General features: G+C 40.7%; 1 protein-coding gene across 1 annotated transcript in view; it reads left to right on the forward strand.

Moving 5' to 3' along the window:
• LOC115411482 (melanoma receptor tyrosine-protein kinase-like) overlaps nt 1-23,126 on the forward strand; it is an 89,818-nt gene that overhangs the window by 20,590 nt on the left and 46,102 nt on the right. Inside the window, 1 exon segment of the mRNA XM_030123639.1 lies at nt 19,191-19,342. Coding sequence (XP_029979499.1) covers nt 19,191-19,342 — 152 coding nt within the window.

Genomic DNA, 23,126 nt, shown 5'->3' on the forward strand with positions numbered 1-23,126 from the left:
TGGGCCCACATGAGGGTCGGTGGACTGGATCAGGCCGTGGTCTGTGGGCCCACATGAGGGTCGGTGGACTGGATCAGGCCGTGGTCTGTGGGCCCACATGAGGCCTGTGTTTCTCATGTGTGTGAAACATTCCTGCAGATACAAGGACACTGTGTCTAAAAAAAAAAAAACACACCCTGGACTCAGCCAATGAGAAAACAGACCCATTTTAACCCTTTAACGCCCGTGTGTCCCAGATCTGTGTTGCAGGTGCATCCTGGGTAAATGACAGTGGGGATAACAGACATGTCCTTATATGGACATCCTGGGCGTGTCTTTATTTGTCACATTTTCACATTTTACAAACTGCAGTTTTTCATCTTCAAAACTAAAAAATCAGGACTCAAACCTTCAACCCAGTGTTCTTTTTACAGCGGTCACAGATGAAACGGTCTGAAAACTCCAGATCCATAAAAGCACTTAACCCCAGACTGAATCCAGGACAGTCCGGTCCACATGGAACCACCAGCCCCCACGGATGGGTTTATTGATCCGATTATTAAAGTGAATATTTGGCCTCGGGTCAACGTTGAATCTGTTTGTTCCTAAAAGATAAAAGGATAAAAAACAAACAAACTAAACCACAGAACGGTTGGAATGGAAAACAATCCTCCAGTTCAACAGTTCACATAAAAGCCTGTGTTAAAGGTCAGAGGTCACAGAGGTCACCTGCATTCAGCAGCAACAGGTCCAAAATGATTATCAGGTCCAGTCCTTTTAGAAGGAGACAGGGAACCAGAACCAGAACCAGGACCAAGACCAGAACCAGAACCAAGACCAGAGCCAGAGCTAGTACCAGAACCAGGACTAGTACCAGAACCAGGACTAGAGCCAGGACTAGAACCAGAACTAGAACAAGAACCAGAACCAGGACCAGAACCAGGACCAGAACCTGACCTTTCTGTCGACTGTTTGATCTTTTCCGTTGTTTCTTCGTTTTGTTCGTGTGTGATTTTTTTTTTTCTGATTGATTCAATGAGTCGTATTTTACACTTTTTCTTTTTTTGCACCATGTTTAGTTGTTTTTGTTTTTTTTTCTGTTTTTGACTCATTTGTCTTTTCTGGTTTTTTTTTCTACATTTTGTGTCTTTCTCGATTGTTTTTGCGTCTTTTGAAATTTTGGGGTGTTTTTCCGGTTTCTTTTTTTATTGTTCTTTTCTTGTTGCACTTTTTACATTGTTTTCCAGTTTTTTGTGTGGTTTTAATTTTGTTGCATTGTTTTTATTGTTTTCTTTTAGTTATTATTTTATTTTTGAGTATGTATTGCATCTTTTGTGTAACTTTCATTTTGTTGAATTGTTTTCCTCTTTGACCTCGTACACTTTTTTCGTCTTTTCCGTCGTTGTCGCGTCGTTGTGTGAAATCGTCTGATGTGTCGTCTTATTATTTCATCCACTTAAATCTTTTCAAACTAATGGATCATTTCACTTCAGATACTTTCAGACTCCAAACACACAGAGGAAAAGAAAAAAAAAGTCCAGATCCTCAAGTTCTGGGTGTTTTTCAGTCTTTATTCCCGTTCTTCTTCTTGTTCTCGTCCTCTGGTCTTTGATCTTTGATGAAGATGGATTTCCTGTTGTTTCATTTTCGCAGTCGCATAAATTAAGACGACGGGAGGTTAAAAGTTAGAGAAGACGAAGTGTGGTGGTTTCAGCTGCGACTCCCATCGGGAACTCATTCGTCTCTTTGTGTTTTTAGTGGAAGACTTCAGCGTCCGTGTTTTGTCTGGAAATCCAATAAAAGCGTTGACGTTGGACGACTTCTGGCTCATGTGCAGTTGGTTTGACCTATTTTCAGATGGAGAACCAGAGGAAAAGTGTCCACAACCTTATTGATCACACAGCAGTCACTGTGTAATTAACAGATTTTTATCATAACATACGTTTATTCCAGCCTTTATGTCCATATTTTTGTCATGTTTGAATATAAATCAGGGGTGTCAAACTTGCGTCCCGCCAAAGGATCCGGCCTGTGGGATGTTTTTGCAAAGTACAAAAATTCCACAGTCTTGAATTGAATTAAGCAAAAAAAAAAAAAAATTAGCTTGAATTAAGGAAAAAATCTTGAATGAAGCAAAAAAAAAAAAATCTTCAATTAAGTAAAAAAAAAGCTTGAATTAAGCAAAAATAATCTCAAATTTAGCAAAAAATCTTGATTTATGCTGCATTCCAGGCTGTTTTTTGAGCCCACAAGTCACAACTTCAAACCACGACTCACAACTTTGTATCGTTCCAGGCAAGTCAGGCCAAACTGCCTGAGCGCAAGGAATTATGGGAGTTAAATGTAAACAAACCAGCATGGTGGAGCATACGTTATGTTTGTTTATAGTCATTTCTATCCTAAAGGTGTTTGTTCTTTACTTATTTGAGGGAAACAGAGGAGGAAAAACGGTGCATAAGGCCAGAGAAGCTGTTCTACCTTCGATGTTCTTTGTATGTTTGGATTCAGATTTGGTTTGAACCCTTTCATGCACAGTGGTCACTCCAGTGGTCACTCCAGTGGACAGTTGTTCTCCAGCTGTTCTCTTGTATATTCATGGGTTTGGTTGTTGTAGTTCCAGATCAGCCAACACAGTGGACACTCATGCATCATCTACACTGACATTCAGACCATTCCTGTAACTCTGCTGTTCTGGATAAACCTGATCCGCACTAACAGGTTTGAGTGTACAGCAATTGCTCTTTTTTTTTTTAGACTAATTAACAACAAAAAAGGTTTGTTGTTGGGTTTTTTTTCTCTTTTTTTTTTTTGCATATTATCTCCATGAAGTGAGTAATGACTAGTATTAGAGTATGAGTATGCTAAAATGTGAGAAAACATCAGATTAGCAGCATAGTTTTCATACAGTAGATCAGTAAATACACGTTTCTTTGCTTCAAAAATTAAACCCATGGTGTCCAGCTGAGTGGACATTTATGCAACTCCATGAAAAATGGGTTCATAAAAATATTTTCAATTGCATTGTTATTTGAATGTCTAAAGAGGAATAAAAAAACTCGGGGAAAAAAATGATGGATTGATTAAGGTTCTCATAATTCATGCATGAAAGAGTTAATTTATTCTTGTCCTCATTGGACTGAAAACTAGCGAACACTAGAGCAGCTGCTGATTATACAGAACATTTACAGAGAAATAATGTCAGAGCAATACCTTGTTTTAATAAACCGTCTGCATAAACACCACATCCACGGGGAACGCCACTGCTACGTGACGTCAGAACTCAGAACTGGGAGAACATGGATCTAGTCCAGGGGTCTCAAACATGCGTCCCAGGTTCCAAATGCGTCCCCCCAAAGGTTCCAGTCCCACCCCTGGGATGAATTTCCAAAGTGTCTAAACTCCACAGTCCAGGCTGTGGAACTCATGTTAGTGTGGGTTCCACATCCAGACCAATCTGATCTACAGTCCAATAAGAACAGCAGAAGAACCCACACAGAAGAACCACTGCAGATTTACTACTGGGTTTGATGGGAAAAAAAAAAATTACATTATGTCTGTAAATAATGACAACTGCACATGTTTGTCTTTGTTTTAGTGCAAAAATCACATTAAACTATGAAACCCTTTCCATTTCCAAACTCTCCTGTACCAATAAAATGTGACTAACCTGAACAAATGTGTCCAACCTGAAATGTCTGTATTAAATTCAGTCCAGTTTGAACTCTTTTCTTCCTGTTCCTCAGTGTTTAGTGTCTTTGGAGATCTGATCCAGAATGCACATGGACTAATGAGAAGTGGAGGAAGAAGACTGAGAAAATTACACTGATTTTACTGAAGAAATGTCCGTTTTTTCAGGTTATTCACATCTTTTTTGTTTGGATAGTTTGTAAAAGTAAGTATTTTCATAATTTAATGTTTGTTTTTTTCATTAAAACACAGACACAAATTGTTAGTTGTCATTATTTCTGGGTTCTTCTGTTCTTATTTTACTGGTTGGGTCCACTGCAGATCAGATCTGACTGAATGTGGAACCTGAAAGAACAGGAGTTTGACAGACGTGGGCTAGTACGAGCTCACTGGTGGAAGTCCCAGGTTTGACTGAACATTCCAGTGCATTTTCACCAGTAGAAGGATGGAAAAACACCAGTTACAGGTGGACTGGAACGCAGCATAAGTTCAGGTTTTGAATCATTTTCATTTTAAAAAAAATCTTTTTTGGGTCTGATTTTTTTTTTGTCAATTATTTTTGTATTTTGCACCTTTCACGTCTTTTGATTTTGTTGAACTGTTTTGTCTTTTTCCTCAGACACTGTTTTCAGTGTTCGTTTGCTTTCTTTCCTGGAAACCCGTCATGTGACCTAACGTTACCTGGACCTGGTCAAACGGTCAGCTCTCATGTTTTCGTGGCTGAGGTGTAAATGGGTCTGGGCGTCCCACCAGTGGAAACATGAGCTTTCATTGTCTGTGTAAACACAGAGTGTCAGTGTGCGGACGTCCAGACGACAAGCGTTGTGTTGTCAGTGTGTGAACAGGCAGCGTGTTGTCCAGTCCAGTCCAGTCAGCAGCCTTAAAGTCATTAGCCATCATTCACCCACATTCCACCGTCCTGACAAACACCAGGAGGAGGCGGAGTCAGGAGGAGGCGGAGTCAGGGACGGCCTCAGGTTCAGGTGTGTTTGATCTGTTCGTCTTCTTTCTGGAAGTTGTGAAAGCTCCGTATCTGCGCTCTGATTGGCCGACGCCGCTGCTGCGTTTATGTAAAAGAGTTGGAGTGAGTCCAGGGTGAGGTTTCAGTAAATGAACAGATTTCACCTCCAACAGTCGGAGGATTCAAGTTTGACGAGGGCAGGCGGAAATGTTCTTTTCACGGTGACGAGTCAAACCAAACATCTGTGTTTGTAAAACCTTGACTTCGGTCACAACTGATAAGACGCTTCAGTCCAAACATGTTCCACGTCTGCCTCCGGTAGTTTTCATTTCCAACTCAAACCTTTTAAATACATGTATACGTGTGAAAAAAACACAGTGTCCTGTCGAGGAAGTTTAAATAAAAGTAAGAGCTAATAAACTGAGGTTAACCTTGGTTTTACTGGATAAAATGAAATATAGAAAGCTAGCAGATCCAGTTTTTTCATCAAATCTGTTTTTTATCACACTATTCATTGAGCAGACAACAGCTACTGTTTACAGGAATATATATAGGATTAGAACTATGACTAATTTATGTATTATTTGAACTTTTACTCTAAACTCATTCAATTTCCCTAAGGTCTACAGTTATTAATAATAATAATAATAATAATAATAATAATAATAATAATAAGTTACACTCTAAAAAATGATTCATGGAGTTAGTAAGTTAAGCTTAAAATCAAGAGCTTTCTCTGCTCAAAAAATTAAGTTTGTTACATGTACACATTTAAATCAGCTGATAAGTTATTTTATTAAGTTGGTCTAAATGAAAAACAAGGAAAACAGTCTGAACTTAAGAACATGTTGATTTTGAACAGACATTTCTGCCTTAACTTCACATATTAGTTTATTACGTTCAGTACAGCTTAAAGCTGCGTAAATGCCTAAAGCACTTTGTCTTACATGTAATATATATGAAAAATGCTATAGAGGGTCTGCATGTGACGTCAGCACTAGACGAAGTCACCGTGGCTCCGCCCACTGAGTGTCAGAAAGAGGGAGATGAGTGACAGCGTTGGCTTCAGTCCTGTCTAAACTGAAGAACAATACTGAATCCAAAATCGGACCAGTGGCCCTGTATCTTAGCGGCCAAATTCAAAGCTTAGGTAAATGTATCCTGATCCATTTCTTCTCCCCCAGTTCTGTGTATTCCTTCTATTACAGAAATAGTCCATGTTTGGCTCATCTCCCCATCAGGGCTGGACTGGAAAAATTTACACTGGAGATCATTTAGATTTACTGAGTTATTGCATCCATCCACTTCCTATCGCTTATAATGGGGACATTTTTCAAAGTGGCACCAAATCCAGAATCAGATCCAGATCCAAATAATTTCACTAACTTTTGTTGACATCATCATAAAGAAGCTGTATACCAAGTCTGAAGTCAATCACAACTGGAGTTTGGGAGAAAAAGACGATTGACAGTTTTGTAACGGACGACAGATGACAATAGTTTACGGCCTGTCGGCCGGTAAACTACCAGAGCTGCTGTTGGTTGATTGTATTTTCAGGTTCTTAAAGCAGTGGGAGCTATCGTTTTACAGACACCCAAAGACAAAGAAAACAGAAGGAGATGGATCCACAAATCCAAGAAACCAAACCTAGATCTGTGGATCCTGTTTGGGGTCAGCTAACATTCACTGATGCTGTATTTTTGGGTCCAATCAGACCTGAAATGACCTATTGTTTTGGCTAACGCTCCTTCTTAGTGCAGCTCTTGGTTTCATGATCAGATCTTTCCTGGTTTTTGTCTCATTTTGTGATTGTGAACCTTGTGCTCCTACATGATTAGTAAACTAACTGAAACTGAGGCCAACCTAGTTTTACAAATACGGAGGAACTGGAGAATAAAGCTACGACGGAGTATTAGGACCACAGAAGAAAAGAAAAACACTGGGCACTACCAGAAGAAAGTCAGAAAATATGGAGATAAAACCTGGAATTTTATGAGAATAAAGTCAAATACAAAAAGAATCACAATGTTCTGAGAATAAAGTCGTAGTTATAAAAAAAACTCAAAAATGTCATTCGTTTATGAGATTAAAGTCGTCATATTCCGACACTAAAGCCATAATATTACAAGAATAATGTTGTAATTTAAAACCAGATGAGAAAAATATCCTAATTTCCCAGAATGCAGTGGTGCCCTGCTGGTCCACAGCAGTAGTATCTGTGTTGGATAAAGGACTGGATCTGAACTAGACTCAGTAAATCTGCTCAGTCCCAGTAGATCCTGCATAGATTCACTGGGGTCAGTCCACGCTGGACTGGAAATGACCTTTGGATCAGCTGGTTCTGGGTCCTAGTTTTAGACCCTTTGGATCAGCTGGTTCTGGGCCCTAGTTTTAGACCCTTTGGATCAGCTGGTTCTGGTCCTAGTTTTAGACCCTTTGGATCAGCTGGTTCTGGGCCCTAGTTTTAGACCCTTTGGATCAGCTGGTTCTGGTCCTAGTTTTAGACCCTTTGGATCAGCTGGTTCTGGGCCCTAGTTTTAGACCCTTTGGATCAGCTGGTTCTGGGCCCTAGTTTTGGAGCCTTTGGATCAGCTGGTTCTGGGCCCTAGTTTTGGACCCTCTGGATCAGCTGGTTCTGGGCCCTAGTTTTAGACCCTTTGGATCAGCTGGTTCTGGGCCCTAGTTTTAGACCCTTTGGATCAGCTGGTTCTGGGCCCTAGTTTTAGACCCTTTGGATCAGCTGGTTCTGGGCCCTAGTTTTGGAGCCTTTGGATCAGCTGGTTCTGGGCCCTAGTTTTGGACCCTCTGGATCAGCTGGTTCTGGGCCCTAGTTTTAGACCCTTTGGATCAGCTGGTTCTGGGCCCTAGTTTTAGACCCTTTGGATCAGCTGGTTCTGGGCCCTAGTTTTGGAGCCTTTGGATCAGCTGGTTCTGGGCCCTAGTTTTGGACCCTCTGGATCAGCTGGTTCTGGGCCCTAGTTTTAGACCCTTTGGATCAGCTGGTTCTGGGCCCTAGTTTTAGACCCTTTGGATCAGCTGGTTCTGGGCCCTAGTTTTGGAGCCTTTGGATCAGCTGGTTCTGGGCCCTAGTTTTAGACCCTTTGGATCAGCTGGTTCTGGGCCCTATTTTTAGACCCTTTGGATCAGCTGGTTCTGGGCCCTAGTTTTGGAGCCTTTGGATCAGCTGGTTCTGGGCCCTAGTTTTAGACCCTTTTGATCAGCTGGTTCTGGGCCCTAGTTTTAGACCCTTTGGATCAGCTGGTTCTGGGCCCTAGTTTTGGAGCCTTTGGATCAGCTGGTTCTGGGCCCTAGTTTTAGACCCTTTGGATCAGCTGGTTCTGGGCCCTAGTTTTAGACCCTTTGGATCAGCTGGTTCTGGGCCCTAGTTTTGGACCCTCTGGATCAGCTGGTTCTGGGCCCTAGTTTTAGACCCTTTGGATCAGCTGGTTCTGGTCCTAGTTTTAGACCCTTTGGATCAGCTGGTTCTGGGCCCTAGTTTTGGAGCCTTTGGATCAGCTGGTTCTGGTCCTAGTTTTAGACCCTTTGGATCAGCTGGTTCTGGTCCTAGTTTTGGAGCCTTTGGATCAGCTGGTTCTGGGCCCTAGTTTTGGAGCCTTTGGATCAGCTGGTTCTGGGTCCTAGTTTTAGACCCTTTGGATCAGCTGGTTCTGGGCCCTAGTTTTAGACCCTTTGGATCAGCTGGTTCTGGTCCTAGTTTTAGACCCTTTGGATCAGCTGGTTCTGGTCCTAGTTTTGGAGCCTTTGGATCAGCTGGTTCTGGGCCCTAGTTTTGGAGCCTTTGGATCAGCTGGTTCTGGGTCCTAGTTTTAGACCCTTTGGATCAGCTGGTTCTGGGCCCTAGTTTTAGACCCTTTGGATCAGCTGGTTCTGGGCCCTAGTTTTGGAGCCTTTGGATCAGCTGGTTTTGGGCCCTATTTTTAGACCCTTTGGATCAGCTGGTTCTGGGTCCTAGTTTTAGACCCTTTGGATCAGCTGGTTCTGGGCCCTATTTTTAGACCCTTTGGATCAGCTGGTTCTGGTCCTAGTTCTGGACCACTTGTTCTTTGGTAGCTGGTACAGATCCATGTCCAGTCCAACTGTCCTTCATTTCATTTCAGATTTCCCATGCTCCTTTGCTCTGGCTGTGTTTACTGCTATACTCCGTCATGTTGAGCAGGTTGGTTTAAGACACTCAGTCTGACTGAGAGGGGCGTGGCCTAGGCTAAGAGGGGCGTGGCCTGGGGGCAGTGACGGATGTGCAGACCCTGTATACAAGTAAAGTTTGAATAATTGATTGAACATTAGCTAGCAAGCAAAACATAAGTTAACATGGAAGACACTAGAACTGAAGACAACTTTGTTCTTCAGATTAAATGTGTTTGGTGACATGGTCCAGTTTCTCCAGTGATCCAAACACACTGAACGTTATCCAGCCAGCTAATAGAAGCTAAAATTACTCAGTAAACTAGGAAGAGCTAACACAGTTCAGTGAGCTAACAACAGCTAATCTGATCCGGTTAGCTAAAAGTGGCTAACATTAACAAGGTAACTTCAACTAACATCAAAGATATTGAAAGTAAAGACAACTTTCTTTTTTTAATTTATAAAGTTTAGCCAACATGGTCCAATGAGATAACAGCAACTAATATTAGCTAGCTAATTTTTAATTTCATTGTAACATGAGTACAATGACAATAAAGTATATTCTGATTCTGATTAATGAGCCAACAGTGGCTAATATGATCCAGTTAGTAATGAGTAGCTCACATAAGCTAGCACACGAACAGCATGTCCCATAATTCAGTGAGCTAATAACAGCTAACATTAGTTTTTGAGTTCAGTGTTTTTCCAGTTCTATTAGAATAAGACAAAATTGCAAAAAAAGTTGACATTCTTTGGAAATCTTACCAGATTTATAGCATTTTGATTAAAACATTTATAGTAAGTAATTAATGCAGAAAATAGGTGATCTTTTCCATTGTTAGCATCATGAATTACACACTTTACAAAACAAAAACATGTAATTATTTAATATGAAATCATATGAATTTTCTATTTCACAAACAGCAAAACAAAAATAAAAATAACTTCATCATCTATTTTAACTTATTTTATTTAGAAAGGCAGTGACAGGAAGTAGTGCTGGTTCTGTGTATTTGACCAGAACATTTGTCAAATAAAAAAAATGTAAAAAATCAGAATCACATAATCATTTAGATTATTCTGATTCCAATACTTATTTATGGGGTAGTTGTGTACGTTTGGATCCAGTTGAGACTTAAAACGACTGAAGGGTCATGAGTAGAATAAAGCACTGATCTGCTGAATGAACAAATGGAACTGAATGCGTTTGGTCTCCATCAGACTCACATCTGGTGGATCCATGTGCTCATGTGAATACACTTCAGATGTGATTAAATACTTTGGTTCATGTAAATACATGTTTAGTCCGATCCCTTTAGCTGCCGTTCATGTAAACAGACGAGCTGGAGGATGAGTTCAGTTCATTGAATACGTGTCATCTGTGTAAACAGAGCCAATGAACGCAAAGAATCTACGGCGAGGATTTCACAGCCCGACTTACGCAACAGGTGTTTGTTCAAGAACAGGTTGGACGCGTCATTTGAAGTATGAGCATGTTTCCAGTGGATTACATCTACTCTGCAGACGCTTCACAAAGACGACAGACGTTTAAAAAAAGACGACAGATGGTGAAATGTCACTCATCAATCTGTAAACTCTCCAAAAAAACCCCTAAGAAACTGAAACCAAACCCAAACCACAGGTGTAGTAACGGTTTCAGACATGAATCTGTCCAAAGAGATGAAAAAAAAAAGGGCCTTTATGATAAAATTTTAAAGGCACAAAGCAGGTGGATAAGTCAACTAACTACAACTCCCAGGGTGCATTTCACCTACTGCAGATACAAATCACAACACAGATAAAACTGAATGGTCAGTCTGAGATTAAACATCTGCCTGAGTTTGGGAGGAGTCTGTAACCATGGCGACGGCTTTGGTTCTGAGCTGCAACAATGTAAAAGTTCAGAACCACACTGTAAAAAAAAAACAACAACTTGTAAACAAATGGTAATATTCTGGCAGCAGGGGCGCCGAAAAAATACTGTAAAATAACAGAAAATAACCATCTCATAAAAATACAGTAATTTTCCATAATTCACATACAGTTTTTGCCCTAACTTTACATGAGATTTTGCTTTTTTTTTTTTTTTTTTTTTACATTTTAATGTTTAATAAAGAATATTTACATGTATTAAAACAATCCAATTCCCTATAAATATATAAATAATTTTCAGTGAGACTCAGTTGTCCAATCCACTGATAAAAACTGTATTTGGACAGTTTATCAGTGCTTATACATGTTATACATTCACAAAAATACATTTATTCAATATTTGTGTTGTGAAACCTCCTGTAATTACACAAGATATTTGTCAATGAACAAACAAGTCTGGTTCAACTGACAGAACTAATACTTCTGTTACCGTTAATTGTCAGTAATTTTATCTGGTTTTATTTATTTATTTATTTTTTACAGTATTAAACTTTAAATTAACAGTTTAATCTCATGAATAGAAAATAAATATTTGTGAAATTATGATACATTTGCAAATGTATTTGAACTGTATTTTTCTGTGAAAAAAGAAAAAAATTATTTTAAAAAATATAAATTTTCTGGTTCTTCACAGTTCCAGTTTTTTCCTGTTCTTTTCCATTTGACATGTGAAATCACAGTCTGTTTTTGTCATTTCATTGATATTTTCCTGTATCTGAAAAATACAGGAAAAATCTGTCAAATAAACAGTGAAAATTCTATTCAATTACAGATTTTTTTTTACAGTGCAGTGCTGATTGGTTTCTTCTGCCCGACAACAGCAGCTGATTGGCCGGAAACAAACCCAACAGAATGATTTTCTAGGAGTGTTTCTGAAGTTTTCCGTTAACTGTTTTCTTTAGTTTGATGTCATTCTGTGAAAGAGCAAATTGCACCAGGAACTATATTCTACGGCGGATTAATCCATGTGGTGCTAAATGAGCGCCGCCGCCCAACAGCTCAAACAAATAAATGAATCAGAGACAGAACGGACGTGAAGAAGCCGACCTGTTGAATCCGCAGTCGTCTTCCTGTGCTGACTCAGCTGACGGTGTTTGGACGAACTCGCTCTGCCACTTTTCTGGGTCGTCCTCTTTTTTTATCAGCCTGTCCTCGTTGCATCCACCCTGAAACCAGGAACCAAGAGGCCTTTTAGGAACCACAAGTGACCAGATTTAGACCAAACAGGAGTTTATTGAAACAGTAAAGAAGTTAAAGTTCATCAGATGTTCATGTAAATTAACCACCACAGCTGTCAATCAAAGATTCCATTCACCACAAAATGAAAATAACACAAAGAATGAAACAACGCAAAAATAACACAAAGAATGAAATTACACAAAAATAACACAAAGAAGAGAACTACCACAATTAAAAAAACACAATTGAATGAAAACAACACAGATAAAGCAATCACACAAAAATAAAACATAAACACAAATGCACGAAAAAAAAAACACCAAAAATTATTTATAAATTATATAAAGATTACACAAATTACACAGCTCAGTGAAAACACCACAAAGAAGGCACCTATACAAAAATAACACAAATATGTAATTACATGAGGATAACACAAAATACCTAACTGAACAAAAGAAGAAATACACAAAGAATGCAACCAAATGAAAACAAAAAACACAATTAAATGGAAAAAAACAGAAAACACACAGCTGTGACACAAACAAATACAGAAAATTAACACAAAAATGCAACTGCACAAAAATAGCACAACTACATTGCATTAGTACAGTATAACAAAAAAGAAAACCATTTGAGAATGACTTAAAAATGAAAAAAGAAACAAAAATTAAAGCCGCAGGCGGCATTGAAAGGCCCTCACCACAGGCACGTCCAGTACAAGGATGTCCATCGTTCAGCAGGTGGCGCTCTAGCACCAAATTTCAATGTCTTCTGCTGCATGGGTGTAGGCCTGTGAGATGCACCGCTGAGTCAAAGTTGAGCCAAATCGGTGTTCGTTTGTCCAAACTGATGCAATTTTCATAAAGGTAAATCTGTAGGGGGCGCTATAGAGCAAAATGGCGATTTCTTTTGATGAATGGGTGTAGGCCTGGGAGATAGACGTCTGATTCAAATTTGAGCCAAATTGGTGCTCGTATGTCCGAGATGAAGTAAGTTTTGTAATGGTACACGTCAGAAAAAACTTTGCAAAGTTTGCGACCTCATAGCACAAAAACGGTGACACCGATCCCAAAACTTTGGCTAAGTTTTAATGCCCCACTGTTCTAGATACTGTACACCAAGTTTGAGCTCATTTGGCCAAATGCCCAAGGAGGAGATAGTTAAAATACGACGACAGCGAAAACGCTGACTCAGCATGGCCATAATAATATTTTGTTTGTCTCCTCATGTTGAATCTGTGCACCGACTTTCATGGCTTTATGACAGACTTTACATTGGATGTGCTTCCATTGGCGTAATGTAGTTCCACTTTTCAAGGGGGCGCTGTTGCAGCATTTCTTTACTGACATCTACGAAACCTATATGTAAATTCAATTTTGCACATTTCTGAATTTTGGGCAAAATTTCTTGAGTTTTCGTAAATGTTCAGGGGGTCAAATTTGAGCTCAAAGAGCAGGAGAAGGAAACTAAGTAAATAAATAAAAATAAAAATAATAATAATCTGAGCAAGACCAATATAGCCGTTTCCGTGGCAAGCACGTATTTGGCCTTATTTGAAAGCTCTTCAGGGCCCCCACGTGTCTGTGGGGTCAGAGGTCACGTGTCGTGCACTTACACACACGTGACTGACCCCGAGTGGGCGTGGCCCATTGACTCCCATTCATTCAGAGCAGGTGTAAATATGTGGGCGTGTCCACGTCATGGACATGTTCGGAAAGGTCTGACTGATGTGAATGTGAATATGAGTGAGAGTGGAGACACACCCAACAGGCCCACCACAGACCCAACAGGCCCACCACAGACCCAACAGGCCCACTACAGACCCACCACAGACCCAACAGGCCCACCACAGACCCAACAGGCCCACTACAGACCCACTACAGACCCAACAGGCCCACTGCAGACCCAACAGGCCCAGTGCAGAACCAACAGGCCCACTACAGACCCAACAGGCCCACCGCAGACCCAACAGGCCCACTACAGACCCAACAGGCCCACCGCAGACCCAACAGGCCCACCGCAGACCCAACAGGCCCACCGCAGACCCAACAGGCCCACCGCAGACCCAACAGGCCCACTACAGACCCACTACAGACCCAACAGGCCCACTGCAGACCCAACAGGCCCAGTGCAGAACCAACAGGCCCACTACAGACCCAACAGGCCCACCGCAGACCCAACAGGCCCACCGCAGACCCAACAGGCCCACCGCAGACCCAACAGGCCCACCGCAGACCCAACAGGCCCACTGCAGACCCACCGCAGACCCAACAGGCCCTGCGCTGTCTGTACTCGGCTCAGGCCTAATAATGCAAAAAACACAACTGAATGAAAACAACACACACAAAGAAACACAACTACATGGGACAAAAAGTTACAAAAAACACTAGTGGATGAAAACAACACACACAAATCAACAATATTAACACAAAAATGCTACTAAACAAAAATAACACAACCACATTATTACAGTCTAACAGAAAATAAAAGCATCTGAAAATGACTTCTCTGCATCTGCTCGACCTGATGGAAGTCGCTCAGCTGTTTGAGTTTGAACCCTTTAGGACGACACAAGAGTGAAAGCAGAGAGGAAAGGAGGGAATAAAGGAGAGGAGGAAGGAAGGAGGAGAGCACAGGGAGGACGAGTGGGAGGATTCTGAGGGTCATTGAACTCACCACGGTTCTGAACGTCTGTCCACCTCCAGCCTCTGTCCACAACAGGAAGACCGGTCCAGATGTGACCCCCCAGAGGGTCTGACCAATGGGATGCTCTGATCCCATATGAGCCTTCAGCCAATCAGAGAGCAGCTGCAGACACAGTGGACAGGACACGGTTCTGGACAGGATCTGGACCGTCCCCCCAGTTCTAACAAGGCTTTTATTGTGAAACATGTGACAGGAAGGAGTCGGTTCCAGACTTGATCAGCTGGAGGTTGATTTAAGATGAGGAGGAGGAGGAGGAGGAGGAGGAGGAGGAGGAGGAGGAGGAGGAGGAGGAGTTCAAACAGTGACGAGGAACGATAACGAAACGCACCAAGACAACAATTTAAACCCAGAGTCAGAGGGAAAAACAGAAGCAGAAGTAAATATTTAAGAGTTAAATGACATGAAGGAGGAAGGAGGAGGAGGAAAGAGGAGGAGAGAGGAGGAGAGAGGAGGAGGAAAGAGGAGGAGAGAGAGGAGGAGAGAGGAGGAGGAGGAGAGAGGAGGAGAGAGGAGGAAGAAAGAGGAGGAGAGAGGAGGAGAGAGGAGGAGGAGGAGAGAGGAGGAGAGAGGAGGAAGAAAGAGGAGGAGAGAGGAGGAGAGAGGAGGAGGAGGAGAGAGGAGGAGAGAGGAGGAGGAGAGAGGAGGAGGAGAGAGGAGAGAGGAGGAGAGAGGAGGAGGAGAGAGGAGGAAGAAAGAGGAGGAGAGAGGAGGAGAGAGGAGGAGAGAGGGGAGAGGAGGAGAGAGGAGGAGGAGAGAGAGGAGAGAGGGGGAGAGGAGGAGAGAGGAGGAGGAGAGAGGAGGAGGAAAGAGGAGGAGAGAGGAGGAGAGAGGAGGAGGAGAGAGGAGGAGGAGAGAGGAAGAGGAGAGAGGAGGAAGAAAGAGGAGGAGAGAGGAGGAGGAGAAGAGAGGAGGAGAGAGGAGGATGAAGGTTCTTGGTTATTTTGACTGTTGCTTTGACTTCAACCAATGAGATTGTGTTCAAATCAGCTGTGGGTTTAGCTCCGCCCACAGACCTCTTTAACATTTCCACTGTAAAAAATGAACCCTGTTCATGTCGTGACTTTGACATTTTTCATGTTGTTCTGGATTCAACATTTTCAGACGGTTTTTGTCTGGTTTCATCGTTTGGCTCTTTTCTTCTTTTTCGTAGTTTAGTTGCGTCTTTTGCATCGTTTTTGTCGTGACCTGAAGTTTGTTACCTCCGCCAAGGAGGTTCTGTTTTTGCCAGGGTCTGTCCGTCTGTCCGTTAGTGTGCAACATAACTCAAAAAGTTATGGACAGATTTGGATGAAATTTTCAGGGTTTGTTGGAAATGGGATAAGGAAGAAATGATTAACTTTTGGGGGTGATCCTGAAGAAATCCTGGATTCTGGATCACTTTGAAATTTTCGTTAACATTGTGGTAAATGGGGCCAAAATTTTCGTTTCCCAATATCTCGCTTAATTATTGACCAAAACTCATGAAATTTAACTCAGGAATTGACAATGGGGTCCTCTATCACATTTCACAGGCTGATCCGGATCTGATCCAGAAGGCGGATTTTATCTCAATTTATATAAAAAATGGGGGTGCCCTTACTTTTTGGCCTACTGTGCCTTTAATTTGGATAAAAATTTCAGGAAATGTTGATACTGGCACAAGGAACAAATGATTAAATTTTGGTGGTGATCGGGGGTGGGGGGGCCCACGGGGGGGGCCACTGATCAGCCTTGGCGGAGGTCTGCGCTCTCCGAGTGCTTCTAGTTTGTTTGTTTTTTTCAATATTTTCAGACGTTTTTTTTCTGGTTTCATACTTTCGATGTTTTCATGTTTCGTAGTTCTAGTTGCGTTTCTTTGTTTTTTTCCTTATTTTCGCTGTGGTTTTTCTCAGATGATCCTGTTTAAAGGGTCATGTGACTCTACCGTTCCACAGGTCGGTTCAGTCTGGAGAACAGGCAGAACGTCAGCTGATCCGCAGCCATTGTCTGAACTCCTTCGTGACGCGGTGGAGGCGTGGTCTGGTGAGCGCGGCCTAGGGCGGCGTCCGGACCGGTGCGGTTTCATTCCATTTGCGGTGGAGCGGCCGAGGCTCCGTCAAACCCGTCCAGGAGGAAGTTCAGGCCAGGCCACGCCCCCCTCCTGTTCCCACACCTGAGCGTCTGGATCCGCCCACAGTTCACAGATTAACCCTTAAAGGGTTAAAGGGTGAACTTTAAGTTCACCCTTTAACACCCAAACTTCTGCAAACATCTGAAAAACCAAAAGTCTGAAAAGTGAACACACTCAGAGCACACATTCACTCTGTGGGTTTACCGTCAACTCGTTTCACTTTGGTGGGAGTCGCTGTTTTACTTCATTTGACTCATGAATATTTTCTATATTTGACTCTTTTTTTTTTCATTAACTTTCTTTATTGGAAGCAATTCCACAGGCAACAACATGACAGTGTACACTGTAAAAAATCTAACTCTGACCAAGTGTATTTGTCTCATTTCTGTTCCAAATATCTGATCACATTTAAAACTAGAAGCACTCGGAGAGCGCAGACCTCCGCCAAGGCTGATCAGTGGCCCCCCCCGTGGGCCCCCCCACGCCAAGGAGATTATGTTTTTGCCAGGGTTTGTTTGTTTGTTTGTTTGTCTGTCTGTCTGTTTGTCTGTCCGTTAGTGTGCAACATAACTCAAAAAGTTATGGACAGATTTTGATGAAATTTTCAGGGTTTGTTGGAAATGGGCCCCCCCGTGGGCCCCCCCACCCCAGATCACCACCAAAATTTTATCATTTCTTCCTTATTCCATTTCCAACAAACCCTGAAAATTTCATCCAAATCTGTCCATAACTTTTTGAGTTATGTTGCACACTAACGGACAGACAAACAAACAAACAAACAAACAAACAAACCCTGGCAAAAACATAACCTCCTTGGCGGAGGTAATCAGACAGAATCCCCTACAGAGGAACTGTACACTCAGATAGAAGAACTGATTTACAGACAACAGATCTGCACAGTCTGAGGTCAAATAATCTGACCAACAGCATTTTCACTTGTTCAACTGGCAGATTTTTTTTTCCTTAATTACCTCCGCCAAGGAGGTTCTGTTTTTGCCAGGGTTTGTTTGTTTGTCTGTCTGTCTGTCCGTTAGTGTGCAACATAACTCAAAAAGTTATGGACAGATTTGGATGAAATTTTCAGGGTTTGTTGGAAATGGGATAAGGAAGAAATGATTAAATTTTGGTGGTGATCTGGGGTGGGGGGGCCCACGGAGGGGGGGCCCACTGATCAGCCTTGGCGGAGGTCTGCGCTCTCCGAGTGCTTCTAGTTCAAGATGTTTTGCTTAAGTCAAGATTTTTTTTTTCTTATATCAAGATTTGTTTTTTTTTTTTTGCTTTATTCAACATTTTTTGCTTTATTCAAGATTTTTTTTTTTTTTTTTTTTGCTTAGTTCAAGTCTTTTTTCGCTTAATTGAAAATTTTTTGCTTAATTCAAGATTTTTTGTGTTATTCAAGAATTTTTTTAGCCTATTTCAAGATTTTTTTTTTGCTTAATTCAAGACTTTTTGCTTAAGTCAAGATTTTTTGTTTTATTCAAGATTTTTTTGCTCAATTCAAGATATTTTTGCTTAAGTCAAGATTTTTTGCTTTATTCAAGATTTTTGGCTTAATTAAAAAAATTGCAAAAAAAAAAATCTGCCAGTGGAACAAGTGAAAGTGCTCTTGTTCAGATTAGTGGAACTCAGATTTTGCAGATCTGTTGTCTGTAAATCAGTTCTGTCTCAGTGTTCAGTTCCTCTGTAGGTGATTCTGTCGGATTTTCAGTGGGATCAGATATTTGAACTAGAAATGAGACAAATACACTTGGTCAGATTTCGATTTTTTACAGTGTAATGTAACAAAGAAGACTTCCATTCCTTCATTTTTTCTTTTTGTTTCCTCCTACAATCCCACCATACCTGAAATAAGACAATTGCTGATGCAAATCCAGTATTAACATGTGAACAGTACAGAGTACAAACAAACACATAAATAATGAAAATATATAGATAAATAAGTAAATAAAATAAAACTGAATTTAAAAATAAGAAATAAAAGAGAAGAAAAAAAAAAAGGGGGGAGGGGGGGCTCCAAGTTTTTTCGAATCACTTTAAGAGGCTGTTGAGGGAAAATCTGTTTATGGATTTATATATTTGATATTCGATCACAGTTTTGGATGTTACTCACTGAAATGTTCTGGAGGGTTTTTCATGTTCTCCTAAAATAAAATTTTTCAACACAAATAAATGTCTTTCACATCAGTTTATTCATTGAATGTTCAGCTGTGAAACCAGACATGACCGGTGGATTGAAACTTCATCCATTCACGTTTTCATTTGTCCTATTTTCATGTTGTTTCTTTTCTGTCATGTTTACGTCATTGTTTTCATTTCAGTTTTTCTTTTGTGTTGTTTTCATGTCATTGTGTTGGTTAATGATCGTCTGGTTTCTTCGGTTTTCACTCAGAACCAAAAATCAAGAAGTCATTTGAACGAAATTAACTTGATTATTTTTCCGCATGAGGAGGTTCGGACCACATGTTAAATAAAATGTGGTGAAAGTGTGAATGTGTTCTTGTTGTGTTTCAGTCTGCCAGGGGACCAGTAACCACCTGACGCTGCTGGGGACACGTGACCATCACTATGACAACATGATGCGGATGTATTCCAACTGTTCCGTGGTCCTGGAGAACCTGGAGGTCACCTACACCCAGGAGAACCACGACCTGTCCTTCCTCCGGGTCAGTCTAAACGCTGGGCGCGGATCTGTCTATTTACTGGACCTTATGCTTTTCTGGCCCCGAAATTTTCATTACATTTGATTTGAGAGCGATAATAATAATAATAAGAAGAAGAAGAAGGATTATAGTAATAATAATGACAATGATAATGATAACAATACTACTACTACTACTACTACTACTACTAATAATAATAGTAATAACAATGATGATGATGATGATGATGATAATAATAATAATACATTTTATTTATAGGCACCTTTCAGGAAACTAAAGGTCACCTTACAAGACTGTTAAAGAAAACATAATTAAAATAGGTGATGCCTCCTGGTGGTGAAACTCAGTATGTGTCCAGCCTCTGGTGAAACTGATTTGTGCAGTTTTACACCAAACACATGTATTATGTGGTTGTGGTCTTCAGTTCAAACCCAGAGTCCCCTTTGTGGCCGGTGTCAGGTCCTTAAACGCCTCATATGTGTTTGTGGTCTTCAGTTCAAACCCCTTTGAGGCCGGTGTCAGGTCCTTAAACGCCTCATATGTGTTTGTGGTCTTCAGTTCAAACCCCTTTGAGGCCGGTGTCAGGTCCTTAAACGCCTCATATGTGTTTGTGGTCTTCAGTTCAAACCCCTTTGAGGCCGGTGTCAGGTCCTTAAACGCCTCATATGTGTTTGTGGTCTTCAGTTCAAACCCCTTTGAGGCCGGTGTCAGGTCCTTAAACGCCTCATATGTGTTTGTACATGTTGGATCAGATGAAGCAGCTCCAGGCCGATGCAGTGAACAGATCAGGTTTTGACAAACGACAGCAGCGTTTAAGGTGGAATGTTTTCTTTGCTGTTACTCAACATGTGATTTCAACGTCAACGTGACAAATATGAGCCTTAAGTGTTTTCATTGGCTCCTACATGACGTGGACTTCAGGGATAATTGGACCTTAAAGCAGCTTCGTCTGCATCATGTGACCTGAGAATATTTAATTATACGACAAAGTGAGGAAGAAAAACATTAAACCATCCTTAAACAAGGAAAACATTTAAGGAAATGAACATTTTCTGAGGCAGGTTAAAGGTTTAGTCTGAGTGTTGAACATTCAGAGGTGGTAAGGTAAGATAAGATAAGATAAGATAAGATAAGATAAGATAAGCCTTTTTTCGTCCCATAAGGGGAAATTCCAGGTTTACAGCAGCAAAAGTACAAGAGCAAAAGAAGTGGAAAATCAACATCAACACAAATCAAGACAGTTCTACACTTGATTTCCAGCTGAGCACATGCTGATGATGTCACAGGCCGACGAAAGTCCACATCCACTTCCTTGGTCTTGCTGGCATTAATCAGGAGGTGGTTTCACTGGCACCAGTCCACAAAGTCCTGGATCAGTCCCCTGTGTGCTCTTCCATCTGTATGGGCTGGTTCCAAGGTTATTATCGTTAACGAAAACTAACGAAATGACCAAAACTACAATTATAAAAACATTTTCATTCACTGAAATAAATAAAAACTAGAATTAAAAGAAAAAAACCATAACTAACTGAAACTGTATTGTGTGTTTACTAAACTAACTAAAACAGATACAAATTCTGGATCAAATTCCCTTGGTTTTGGTCTTTGTCAATGTCAGATTGATGTTCAGTGGATTTCTTTGTCTCTCTCAGTTTTCTGTGCTGTCTCCATACGACACTTTTTGCTCCGTCACTTGTGTTCACTGTGGTTTCCAGTCGTCTTCTGGTCCCCACTCTACCTGGAAACATGGAATAAGGGGCCGTTTACACGGCGTAGGATTCAGTCGACTCTGGGAAGATTTCATGGCGGATTAGCCTTCTGTTACCATGGAAACGGTGCCTAGAGTGCCTGAATCCGGAAACTTTTGATACCAGGGTCCAGGGTGGAATGTTATCGATACGCTCCACATTCCAGCTCCGTGTTAACGCGAGTTGGAGCGTTCCGGGGTAAAATATGACGTCACCGCATGCGCGCGCAGAAAAGAACCGCCAGTTAACCCACTCCAGGCCAGTTGGTGGCGGTAATGCGCCTCCAAGCTGGTTTTCCAGCCTCTATGACACAATAAAGCTGCAGAAAAAGAAGGAACAACCACAACAACAATGGCCGGTTTCAGAACAACATACGTGCTGCTAACTGTGCTCAGCTCGTCTGTCCAGACACAGAAGTCCTGCGTCTTTGTACGACCACTCGCCATTGTTGTTTGTAAATAGTGTTGTCCGCCTCTTCTTCTTCTCCTCATTTAAAGGCTGTCTAAACCGGAAATCGTTTGTGCGCAGGCGCGTGTTTTACCGCCACTGTTTCCCTACAGCTCTACATCTTCACCTACTGGTCTGGCATGGCCACTACAGCGTATTCAGCCGTCCTCGCGGACTCATGTTAACGCAGATCGTTATCATAGCGGCTTCGTCTTAACGCGGAATGATTTTATAACGCAAAGGAGAAATCTTTGCGGAGTGTTGCCGTGTAAACGTAGCCTAAAGCAGCAGAGTCCTGTCTGGGATTGATTTGAATACGACCACAGAGAAGAAGAGAAAAGAGACCACTGAACTACAACTGAACTACAACTGAACTAAAACTGAACTACAACTGAACTAAAACTGAACTACAACTGAACTAAAACTGAACTACAACTGAACTAAAACTGAACTACAACTGAACTACAACTGAACTACAACTGAACTAAAACTGAACTACAACTGAACTAAAACTGAACTAAAACTGAACTACAACTGAACTAAAACTGAACTAAAACTGAACTACAACTGAACTACAACTGAACTACAACTGAACTACAACTGAACTAAAACTGAACTAAAACTGAACTACAACTGAACTAAAACTGAACTACAACTGAACTAAAACTAAACTAAACTACAACTAAACTAAAACTAAACTACAACTAAAACTAAACTACAACCAAACTACAACTAAACTAAAACTAAACTACAACTAAAACTAAACTACAACTAAACTAAAACTAAACTACAACTAAAACTAAACTACAACTAAAACTAAACTACAACCAAACTACAACTAAACTAAAACTAAACTACAACTAAAACTAAACTACAACTAAACTAAAACTAAACTACAACTAAAACTAAACTACAACTAAATCTAAACTACAACCAAACTACAACTAAACTAAAACTAAACTAAAACTAAACTAAACTAAAACTAAACTACAACTAAACTAAACTACAATTTAAACTAAACTACAACTAAACTATAACTAAACTACAACTAAAACTAAACTACAACTAAACTAAAACTAAACTACAACTAAACTAAACCACAACTAAAACTAAACTACAACTAAACTACACTACAACTAAACTACAATTTAAACTAAACTACAACTAAACTAAAACTAAACTACAACTAAAACTAAACTAAAACTAAACTACAACTAAACTAAAACTAAACTACAACTAAACTAAACTAAAACTAAGCATTTAAAAAAAAAAAAAAAAAGAAAACTAATTAAAACTCTCAAACCTGCTCTGAAAACAAATTAAAACAAACTGAATTAGAGAAAAAAAGTCCAAACTAAATAAAACTAAACTAGAATGAAAAATCCAAAACTATTAGAACCTTGGTCGGTTCTGCTGGTTCTGCTCTTTGGTTCTGTTTATTTGTTTTATTCAAGCAAAAAATCTAAATTATTTTTAATTTGCACAACAAATTATTCACGGAAAAGCAAAAAGTATTTTTACAATATTTCTGTTTCTTTCAGTAGAAGTTGTGACTGCACCGCTGTTATGATGGTGATGGGGTTTAAGGGGGA

Source organism: Sphaeramia orbicularis, chromosome 20, assembly GCF_902148855.1.
Source record: "Sphaeramia orbicularis chromosome 20, fSphaOr1.1, whole genome shotgun sequence".
Taxonomy (NCBI): domain Eukaryota; kingdom Metazoa; phylum Chordata; class Actinopteri; order Kurtiformes; family Apogonidae; genus Sphaeramia; species Sphaeramia orbicularis.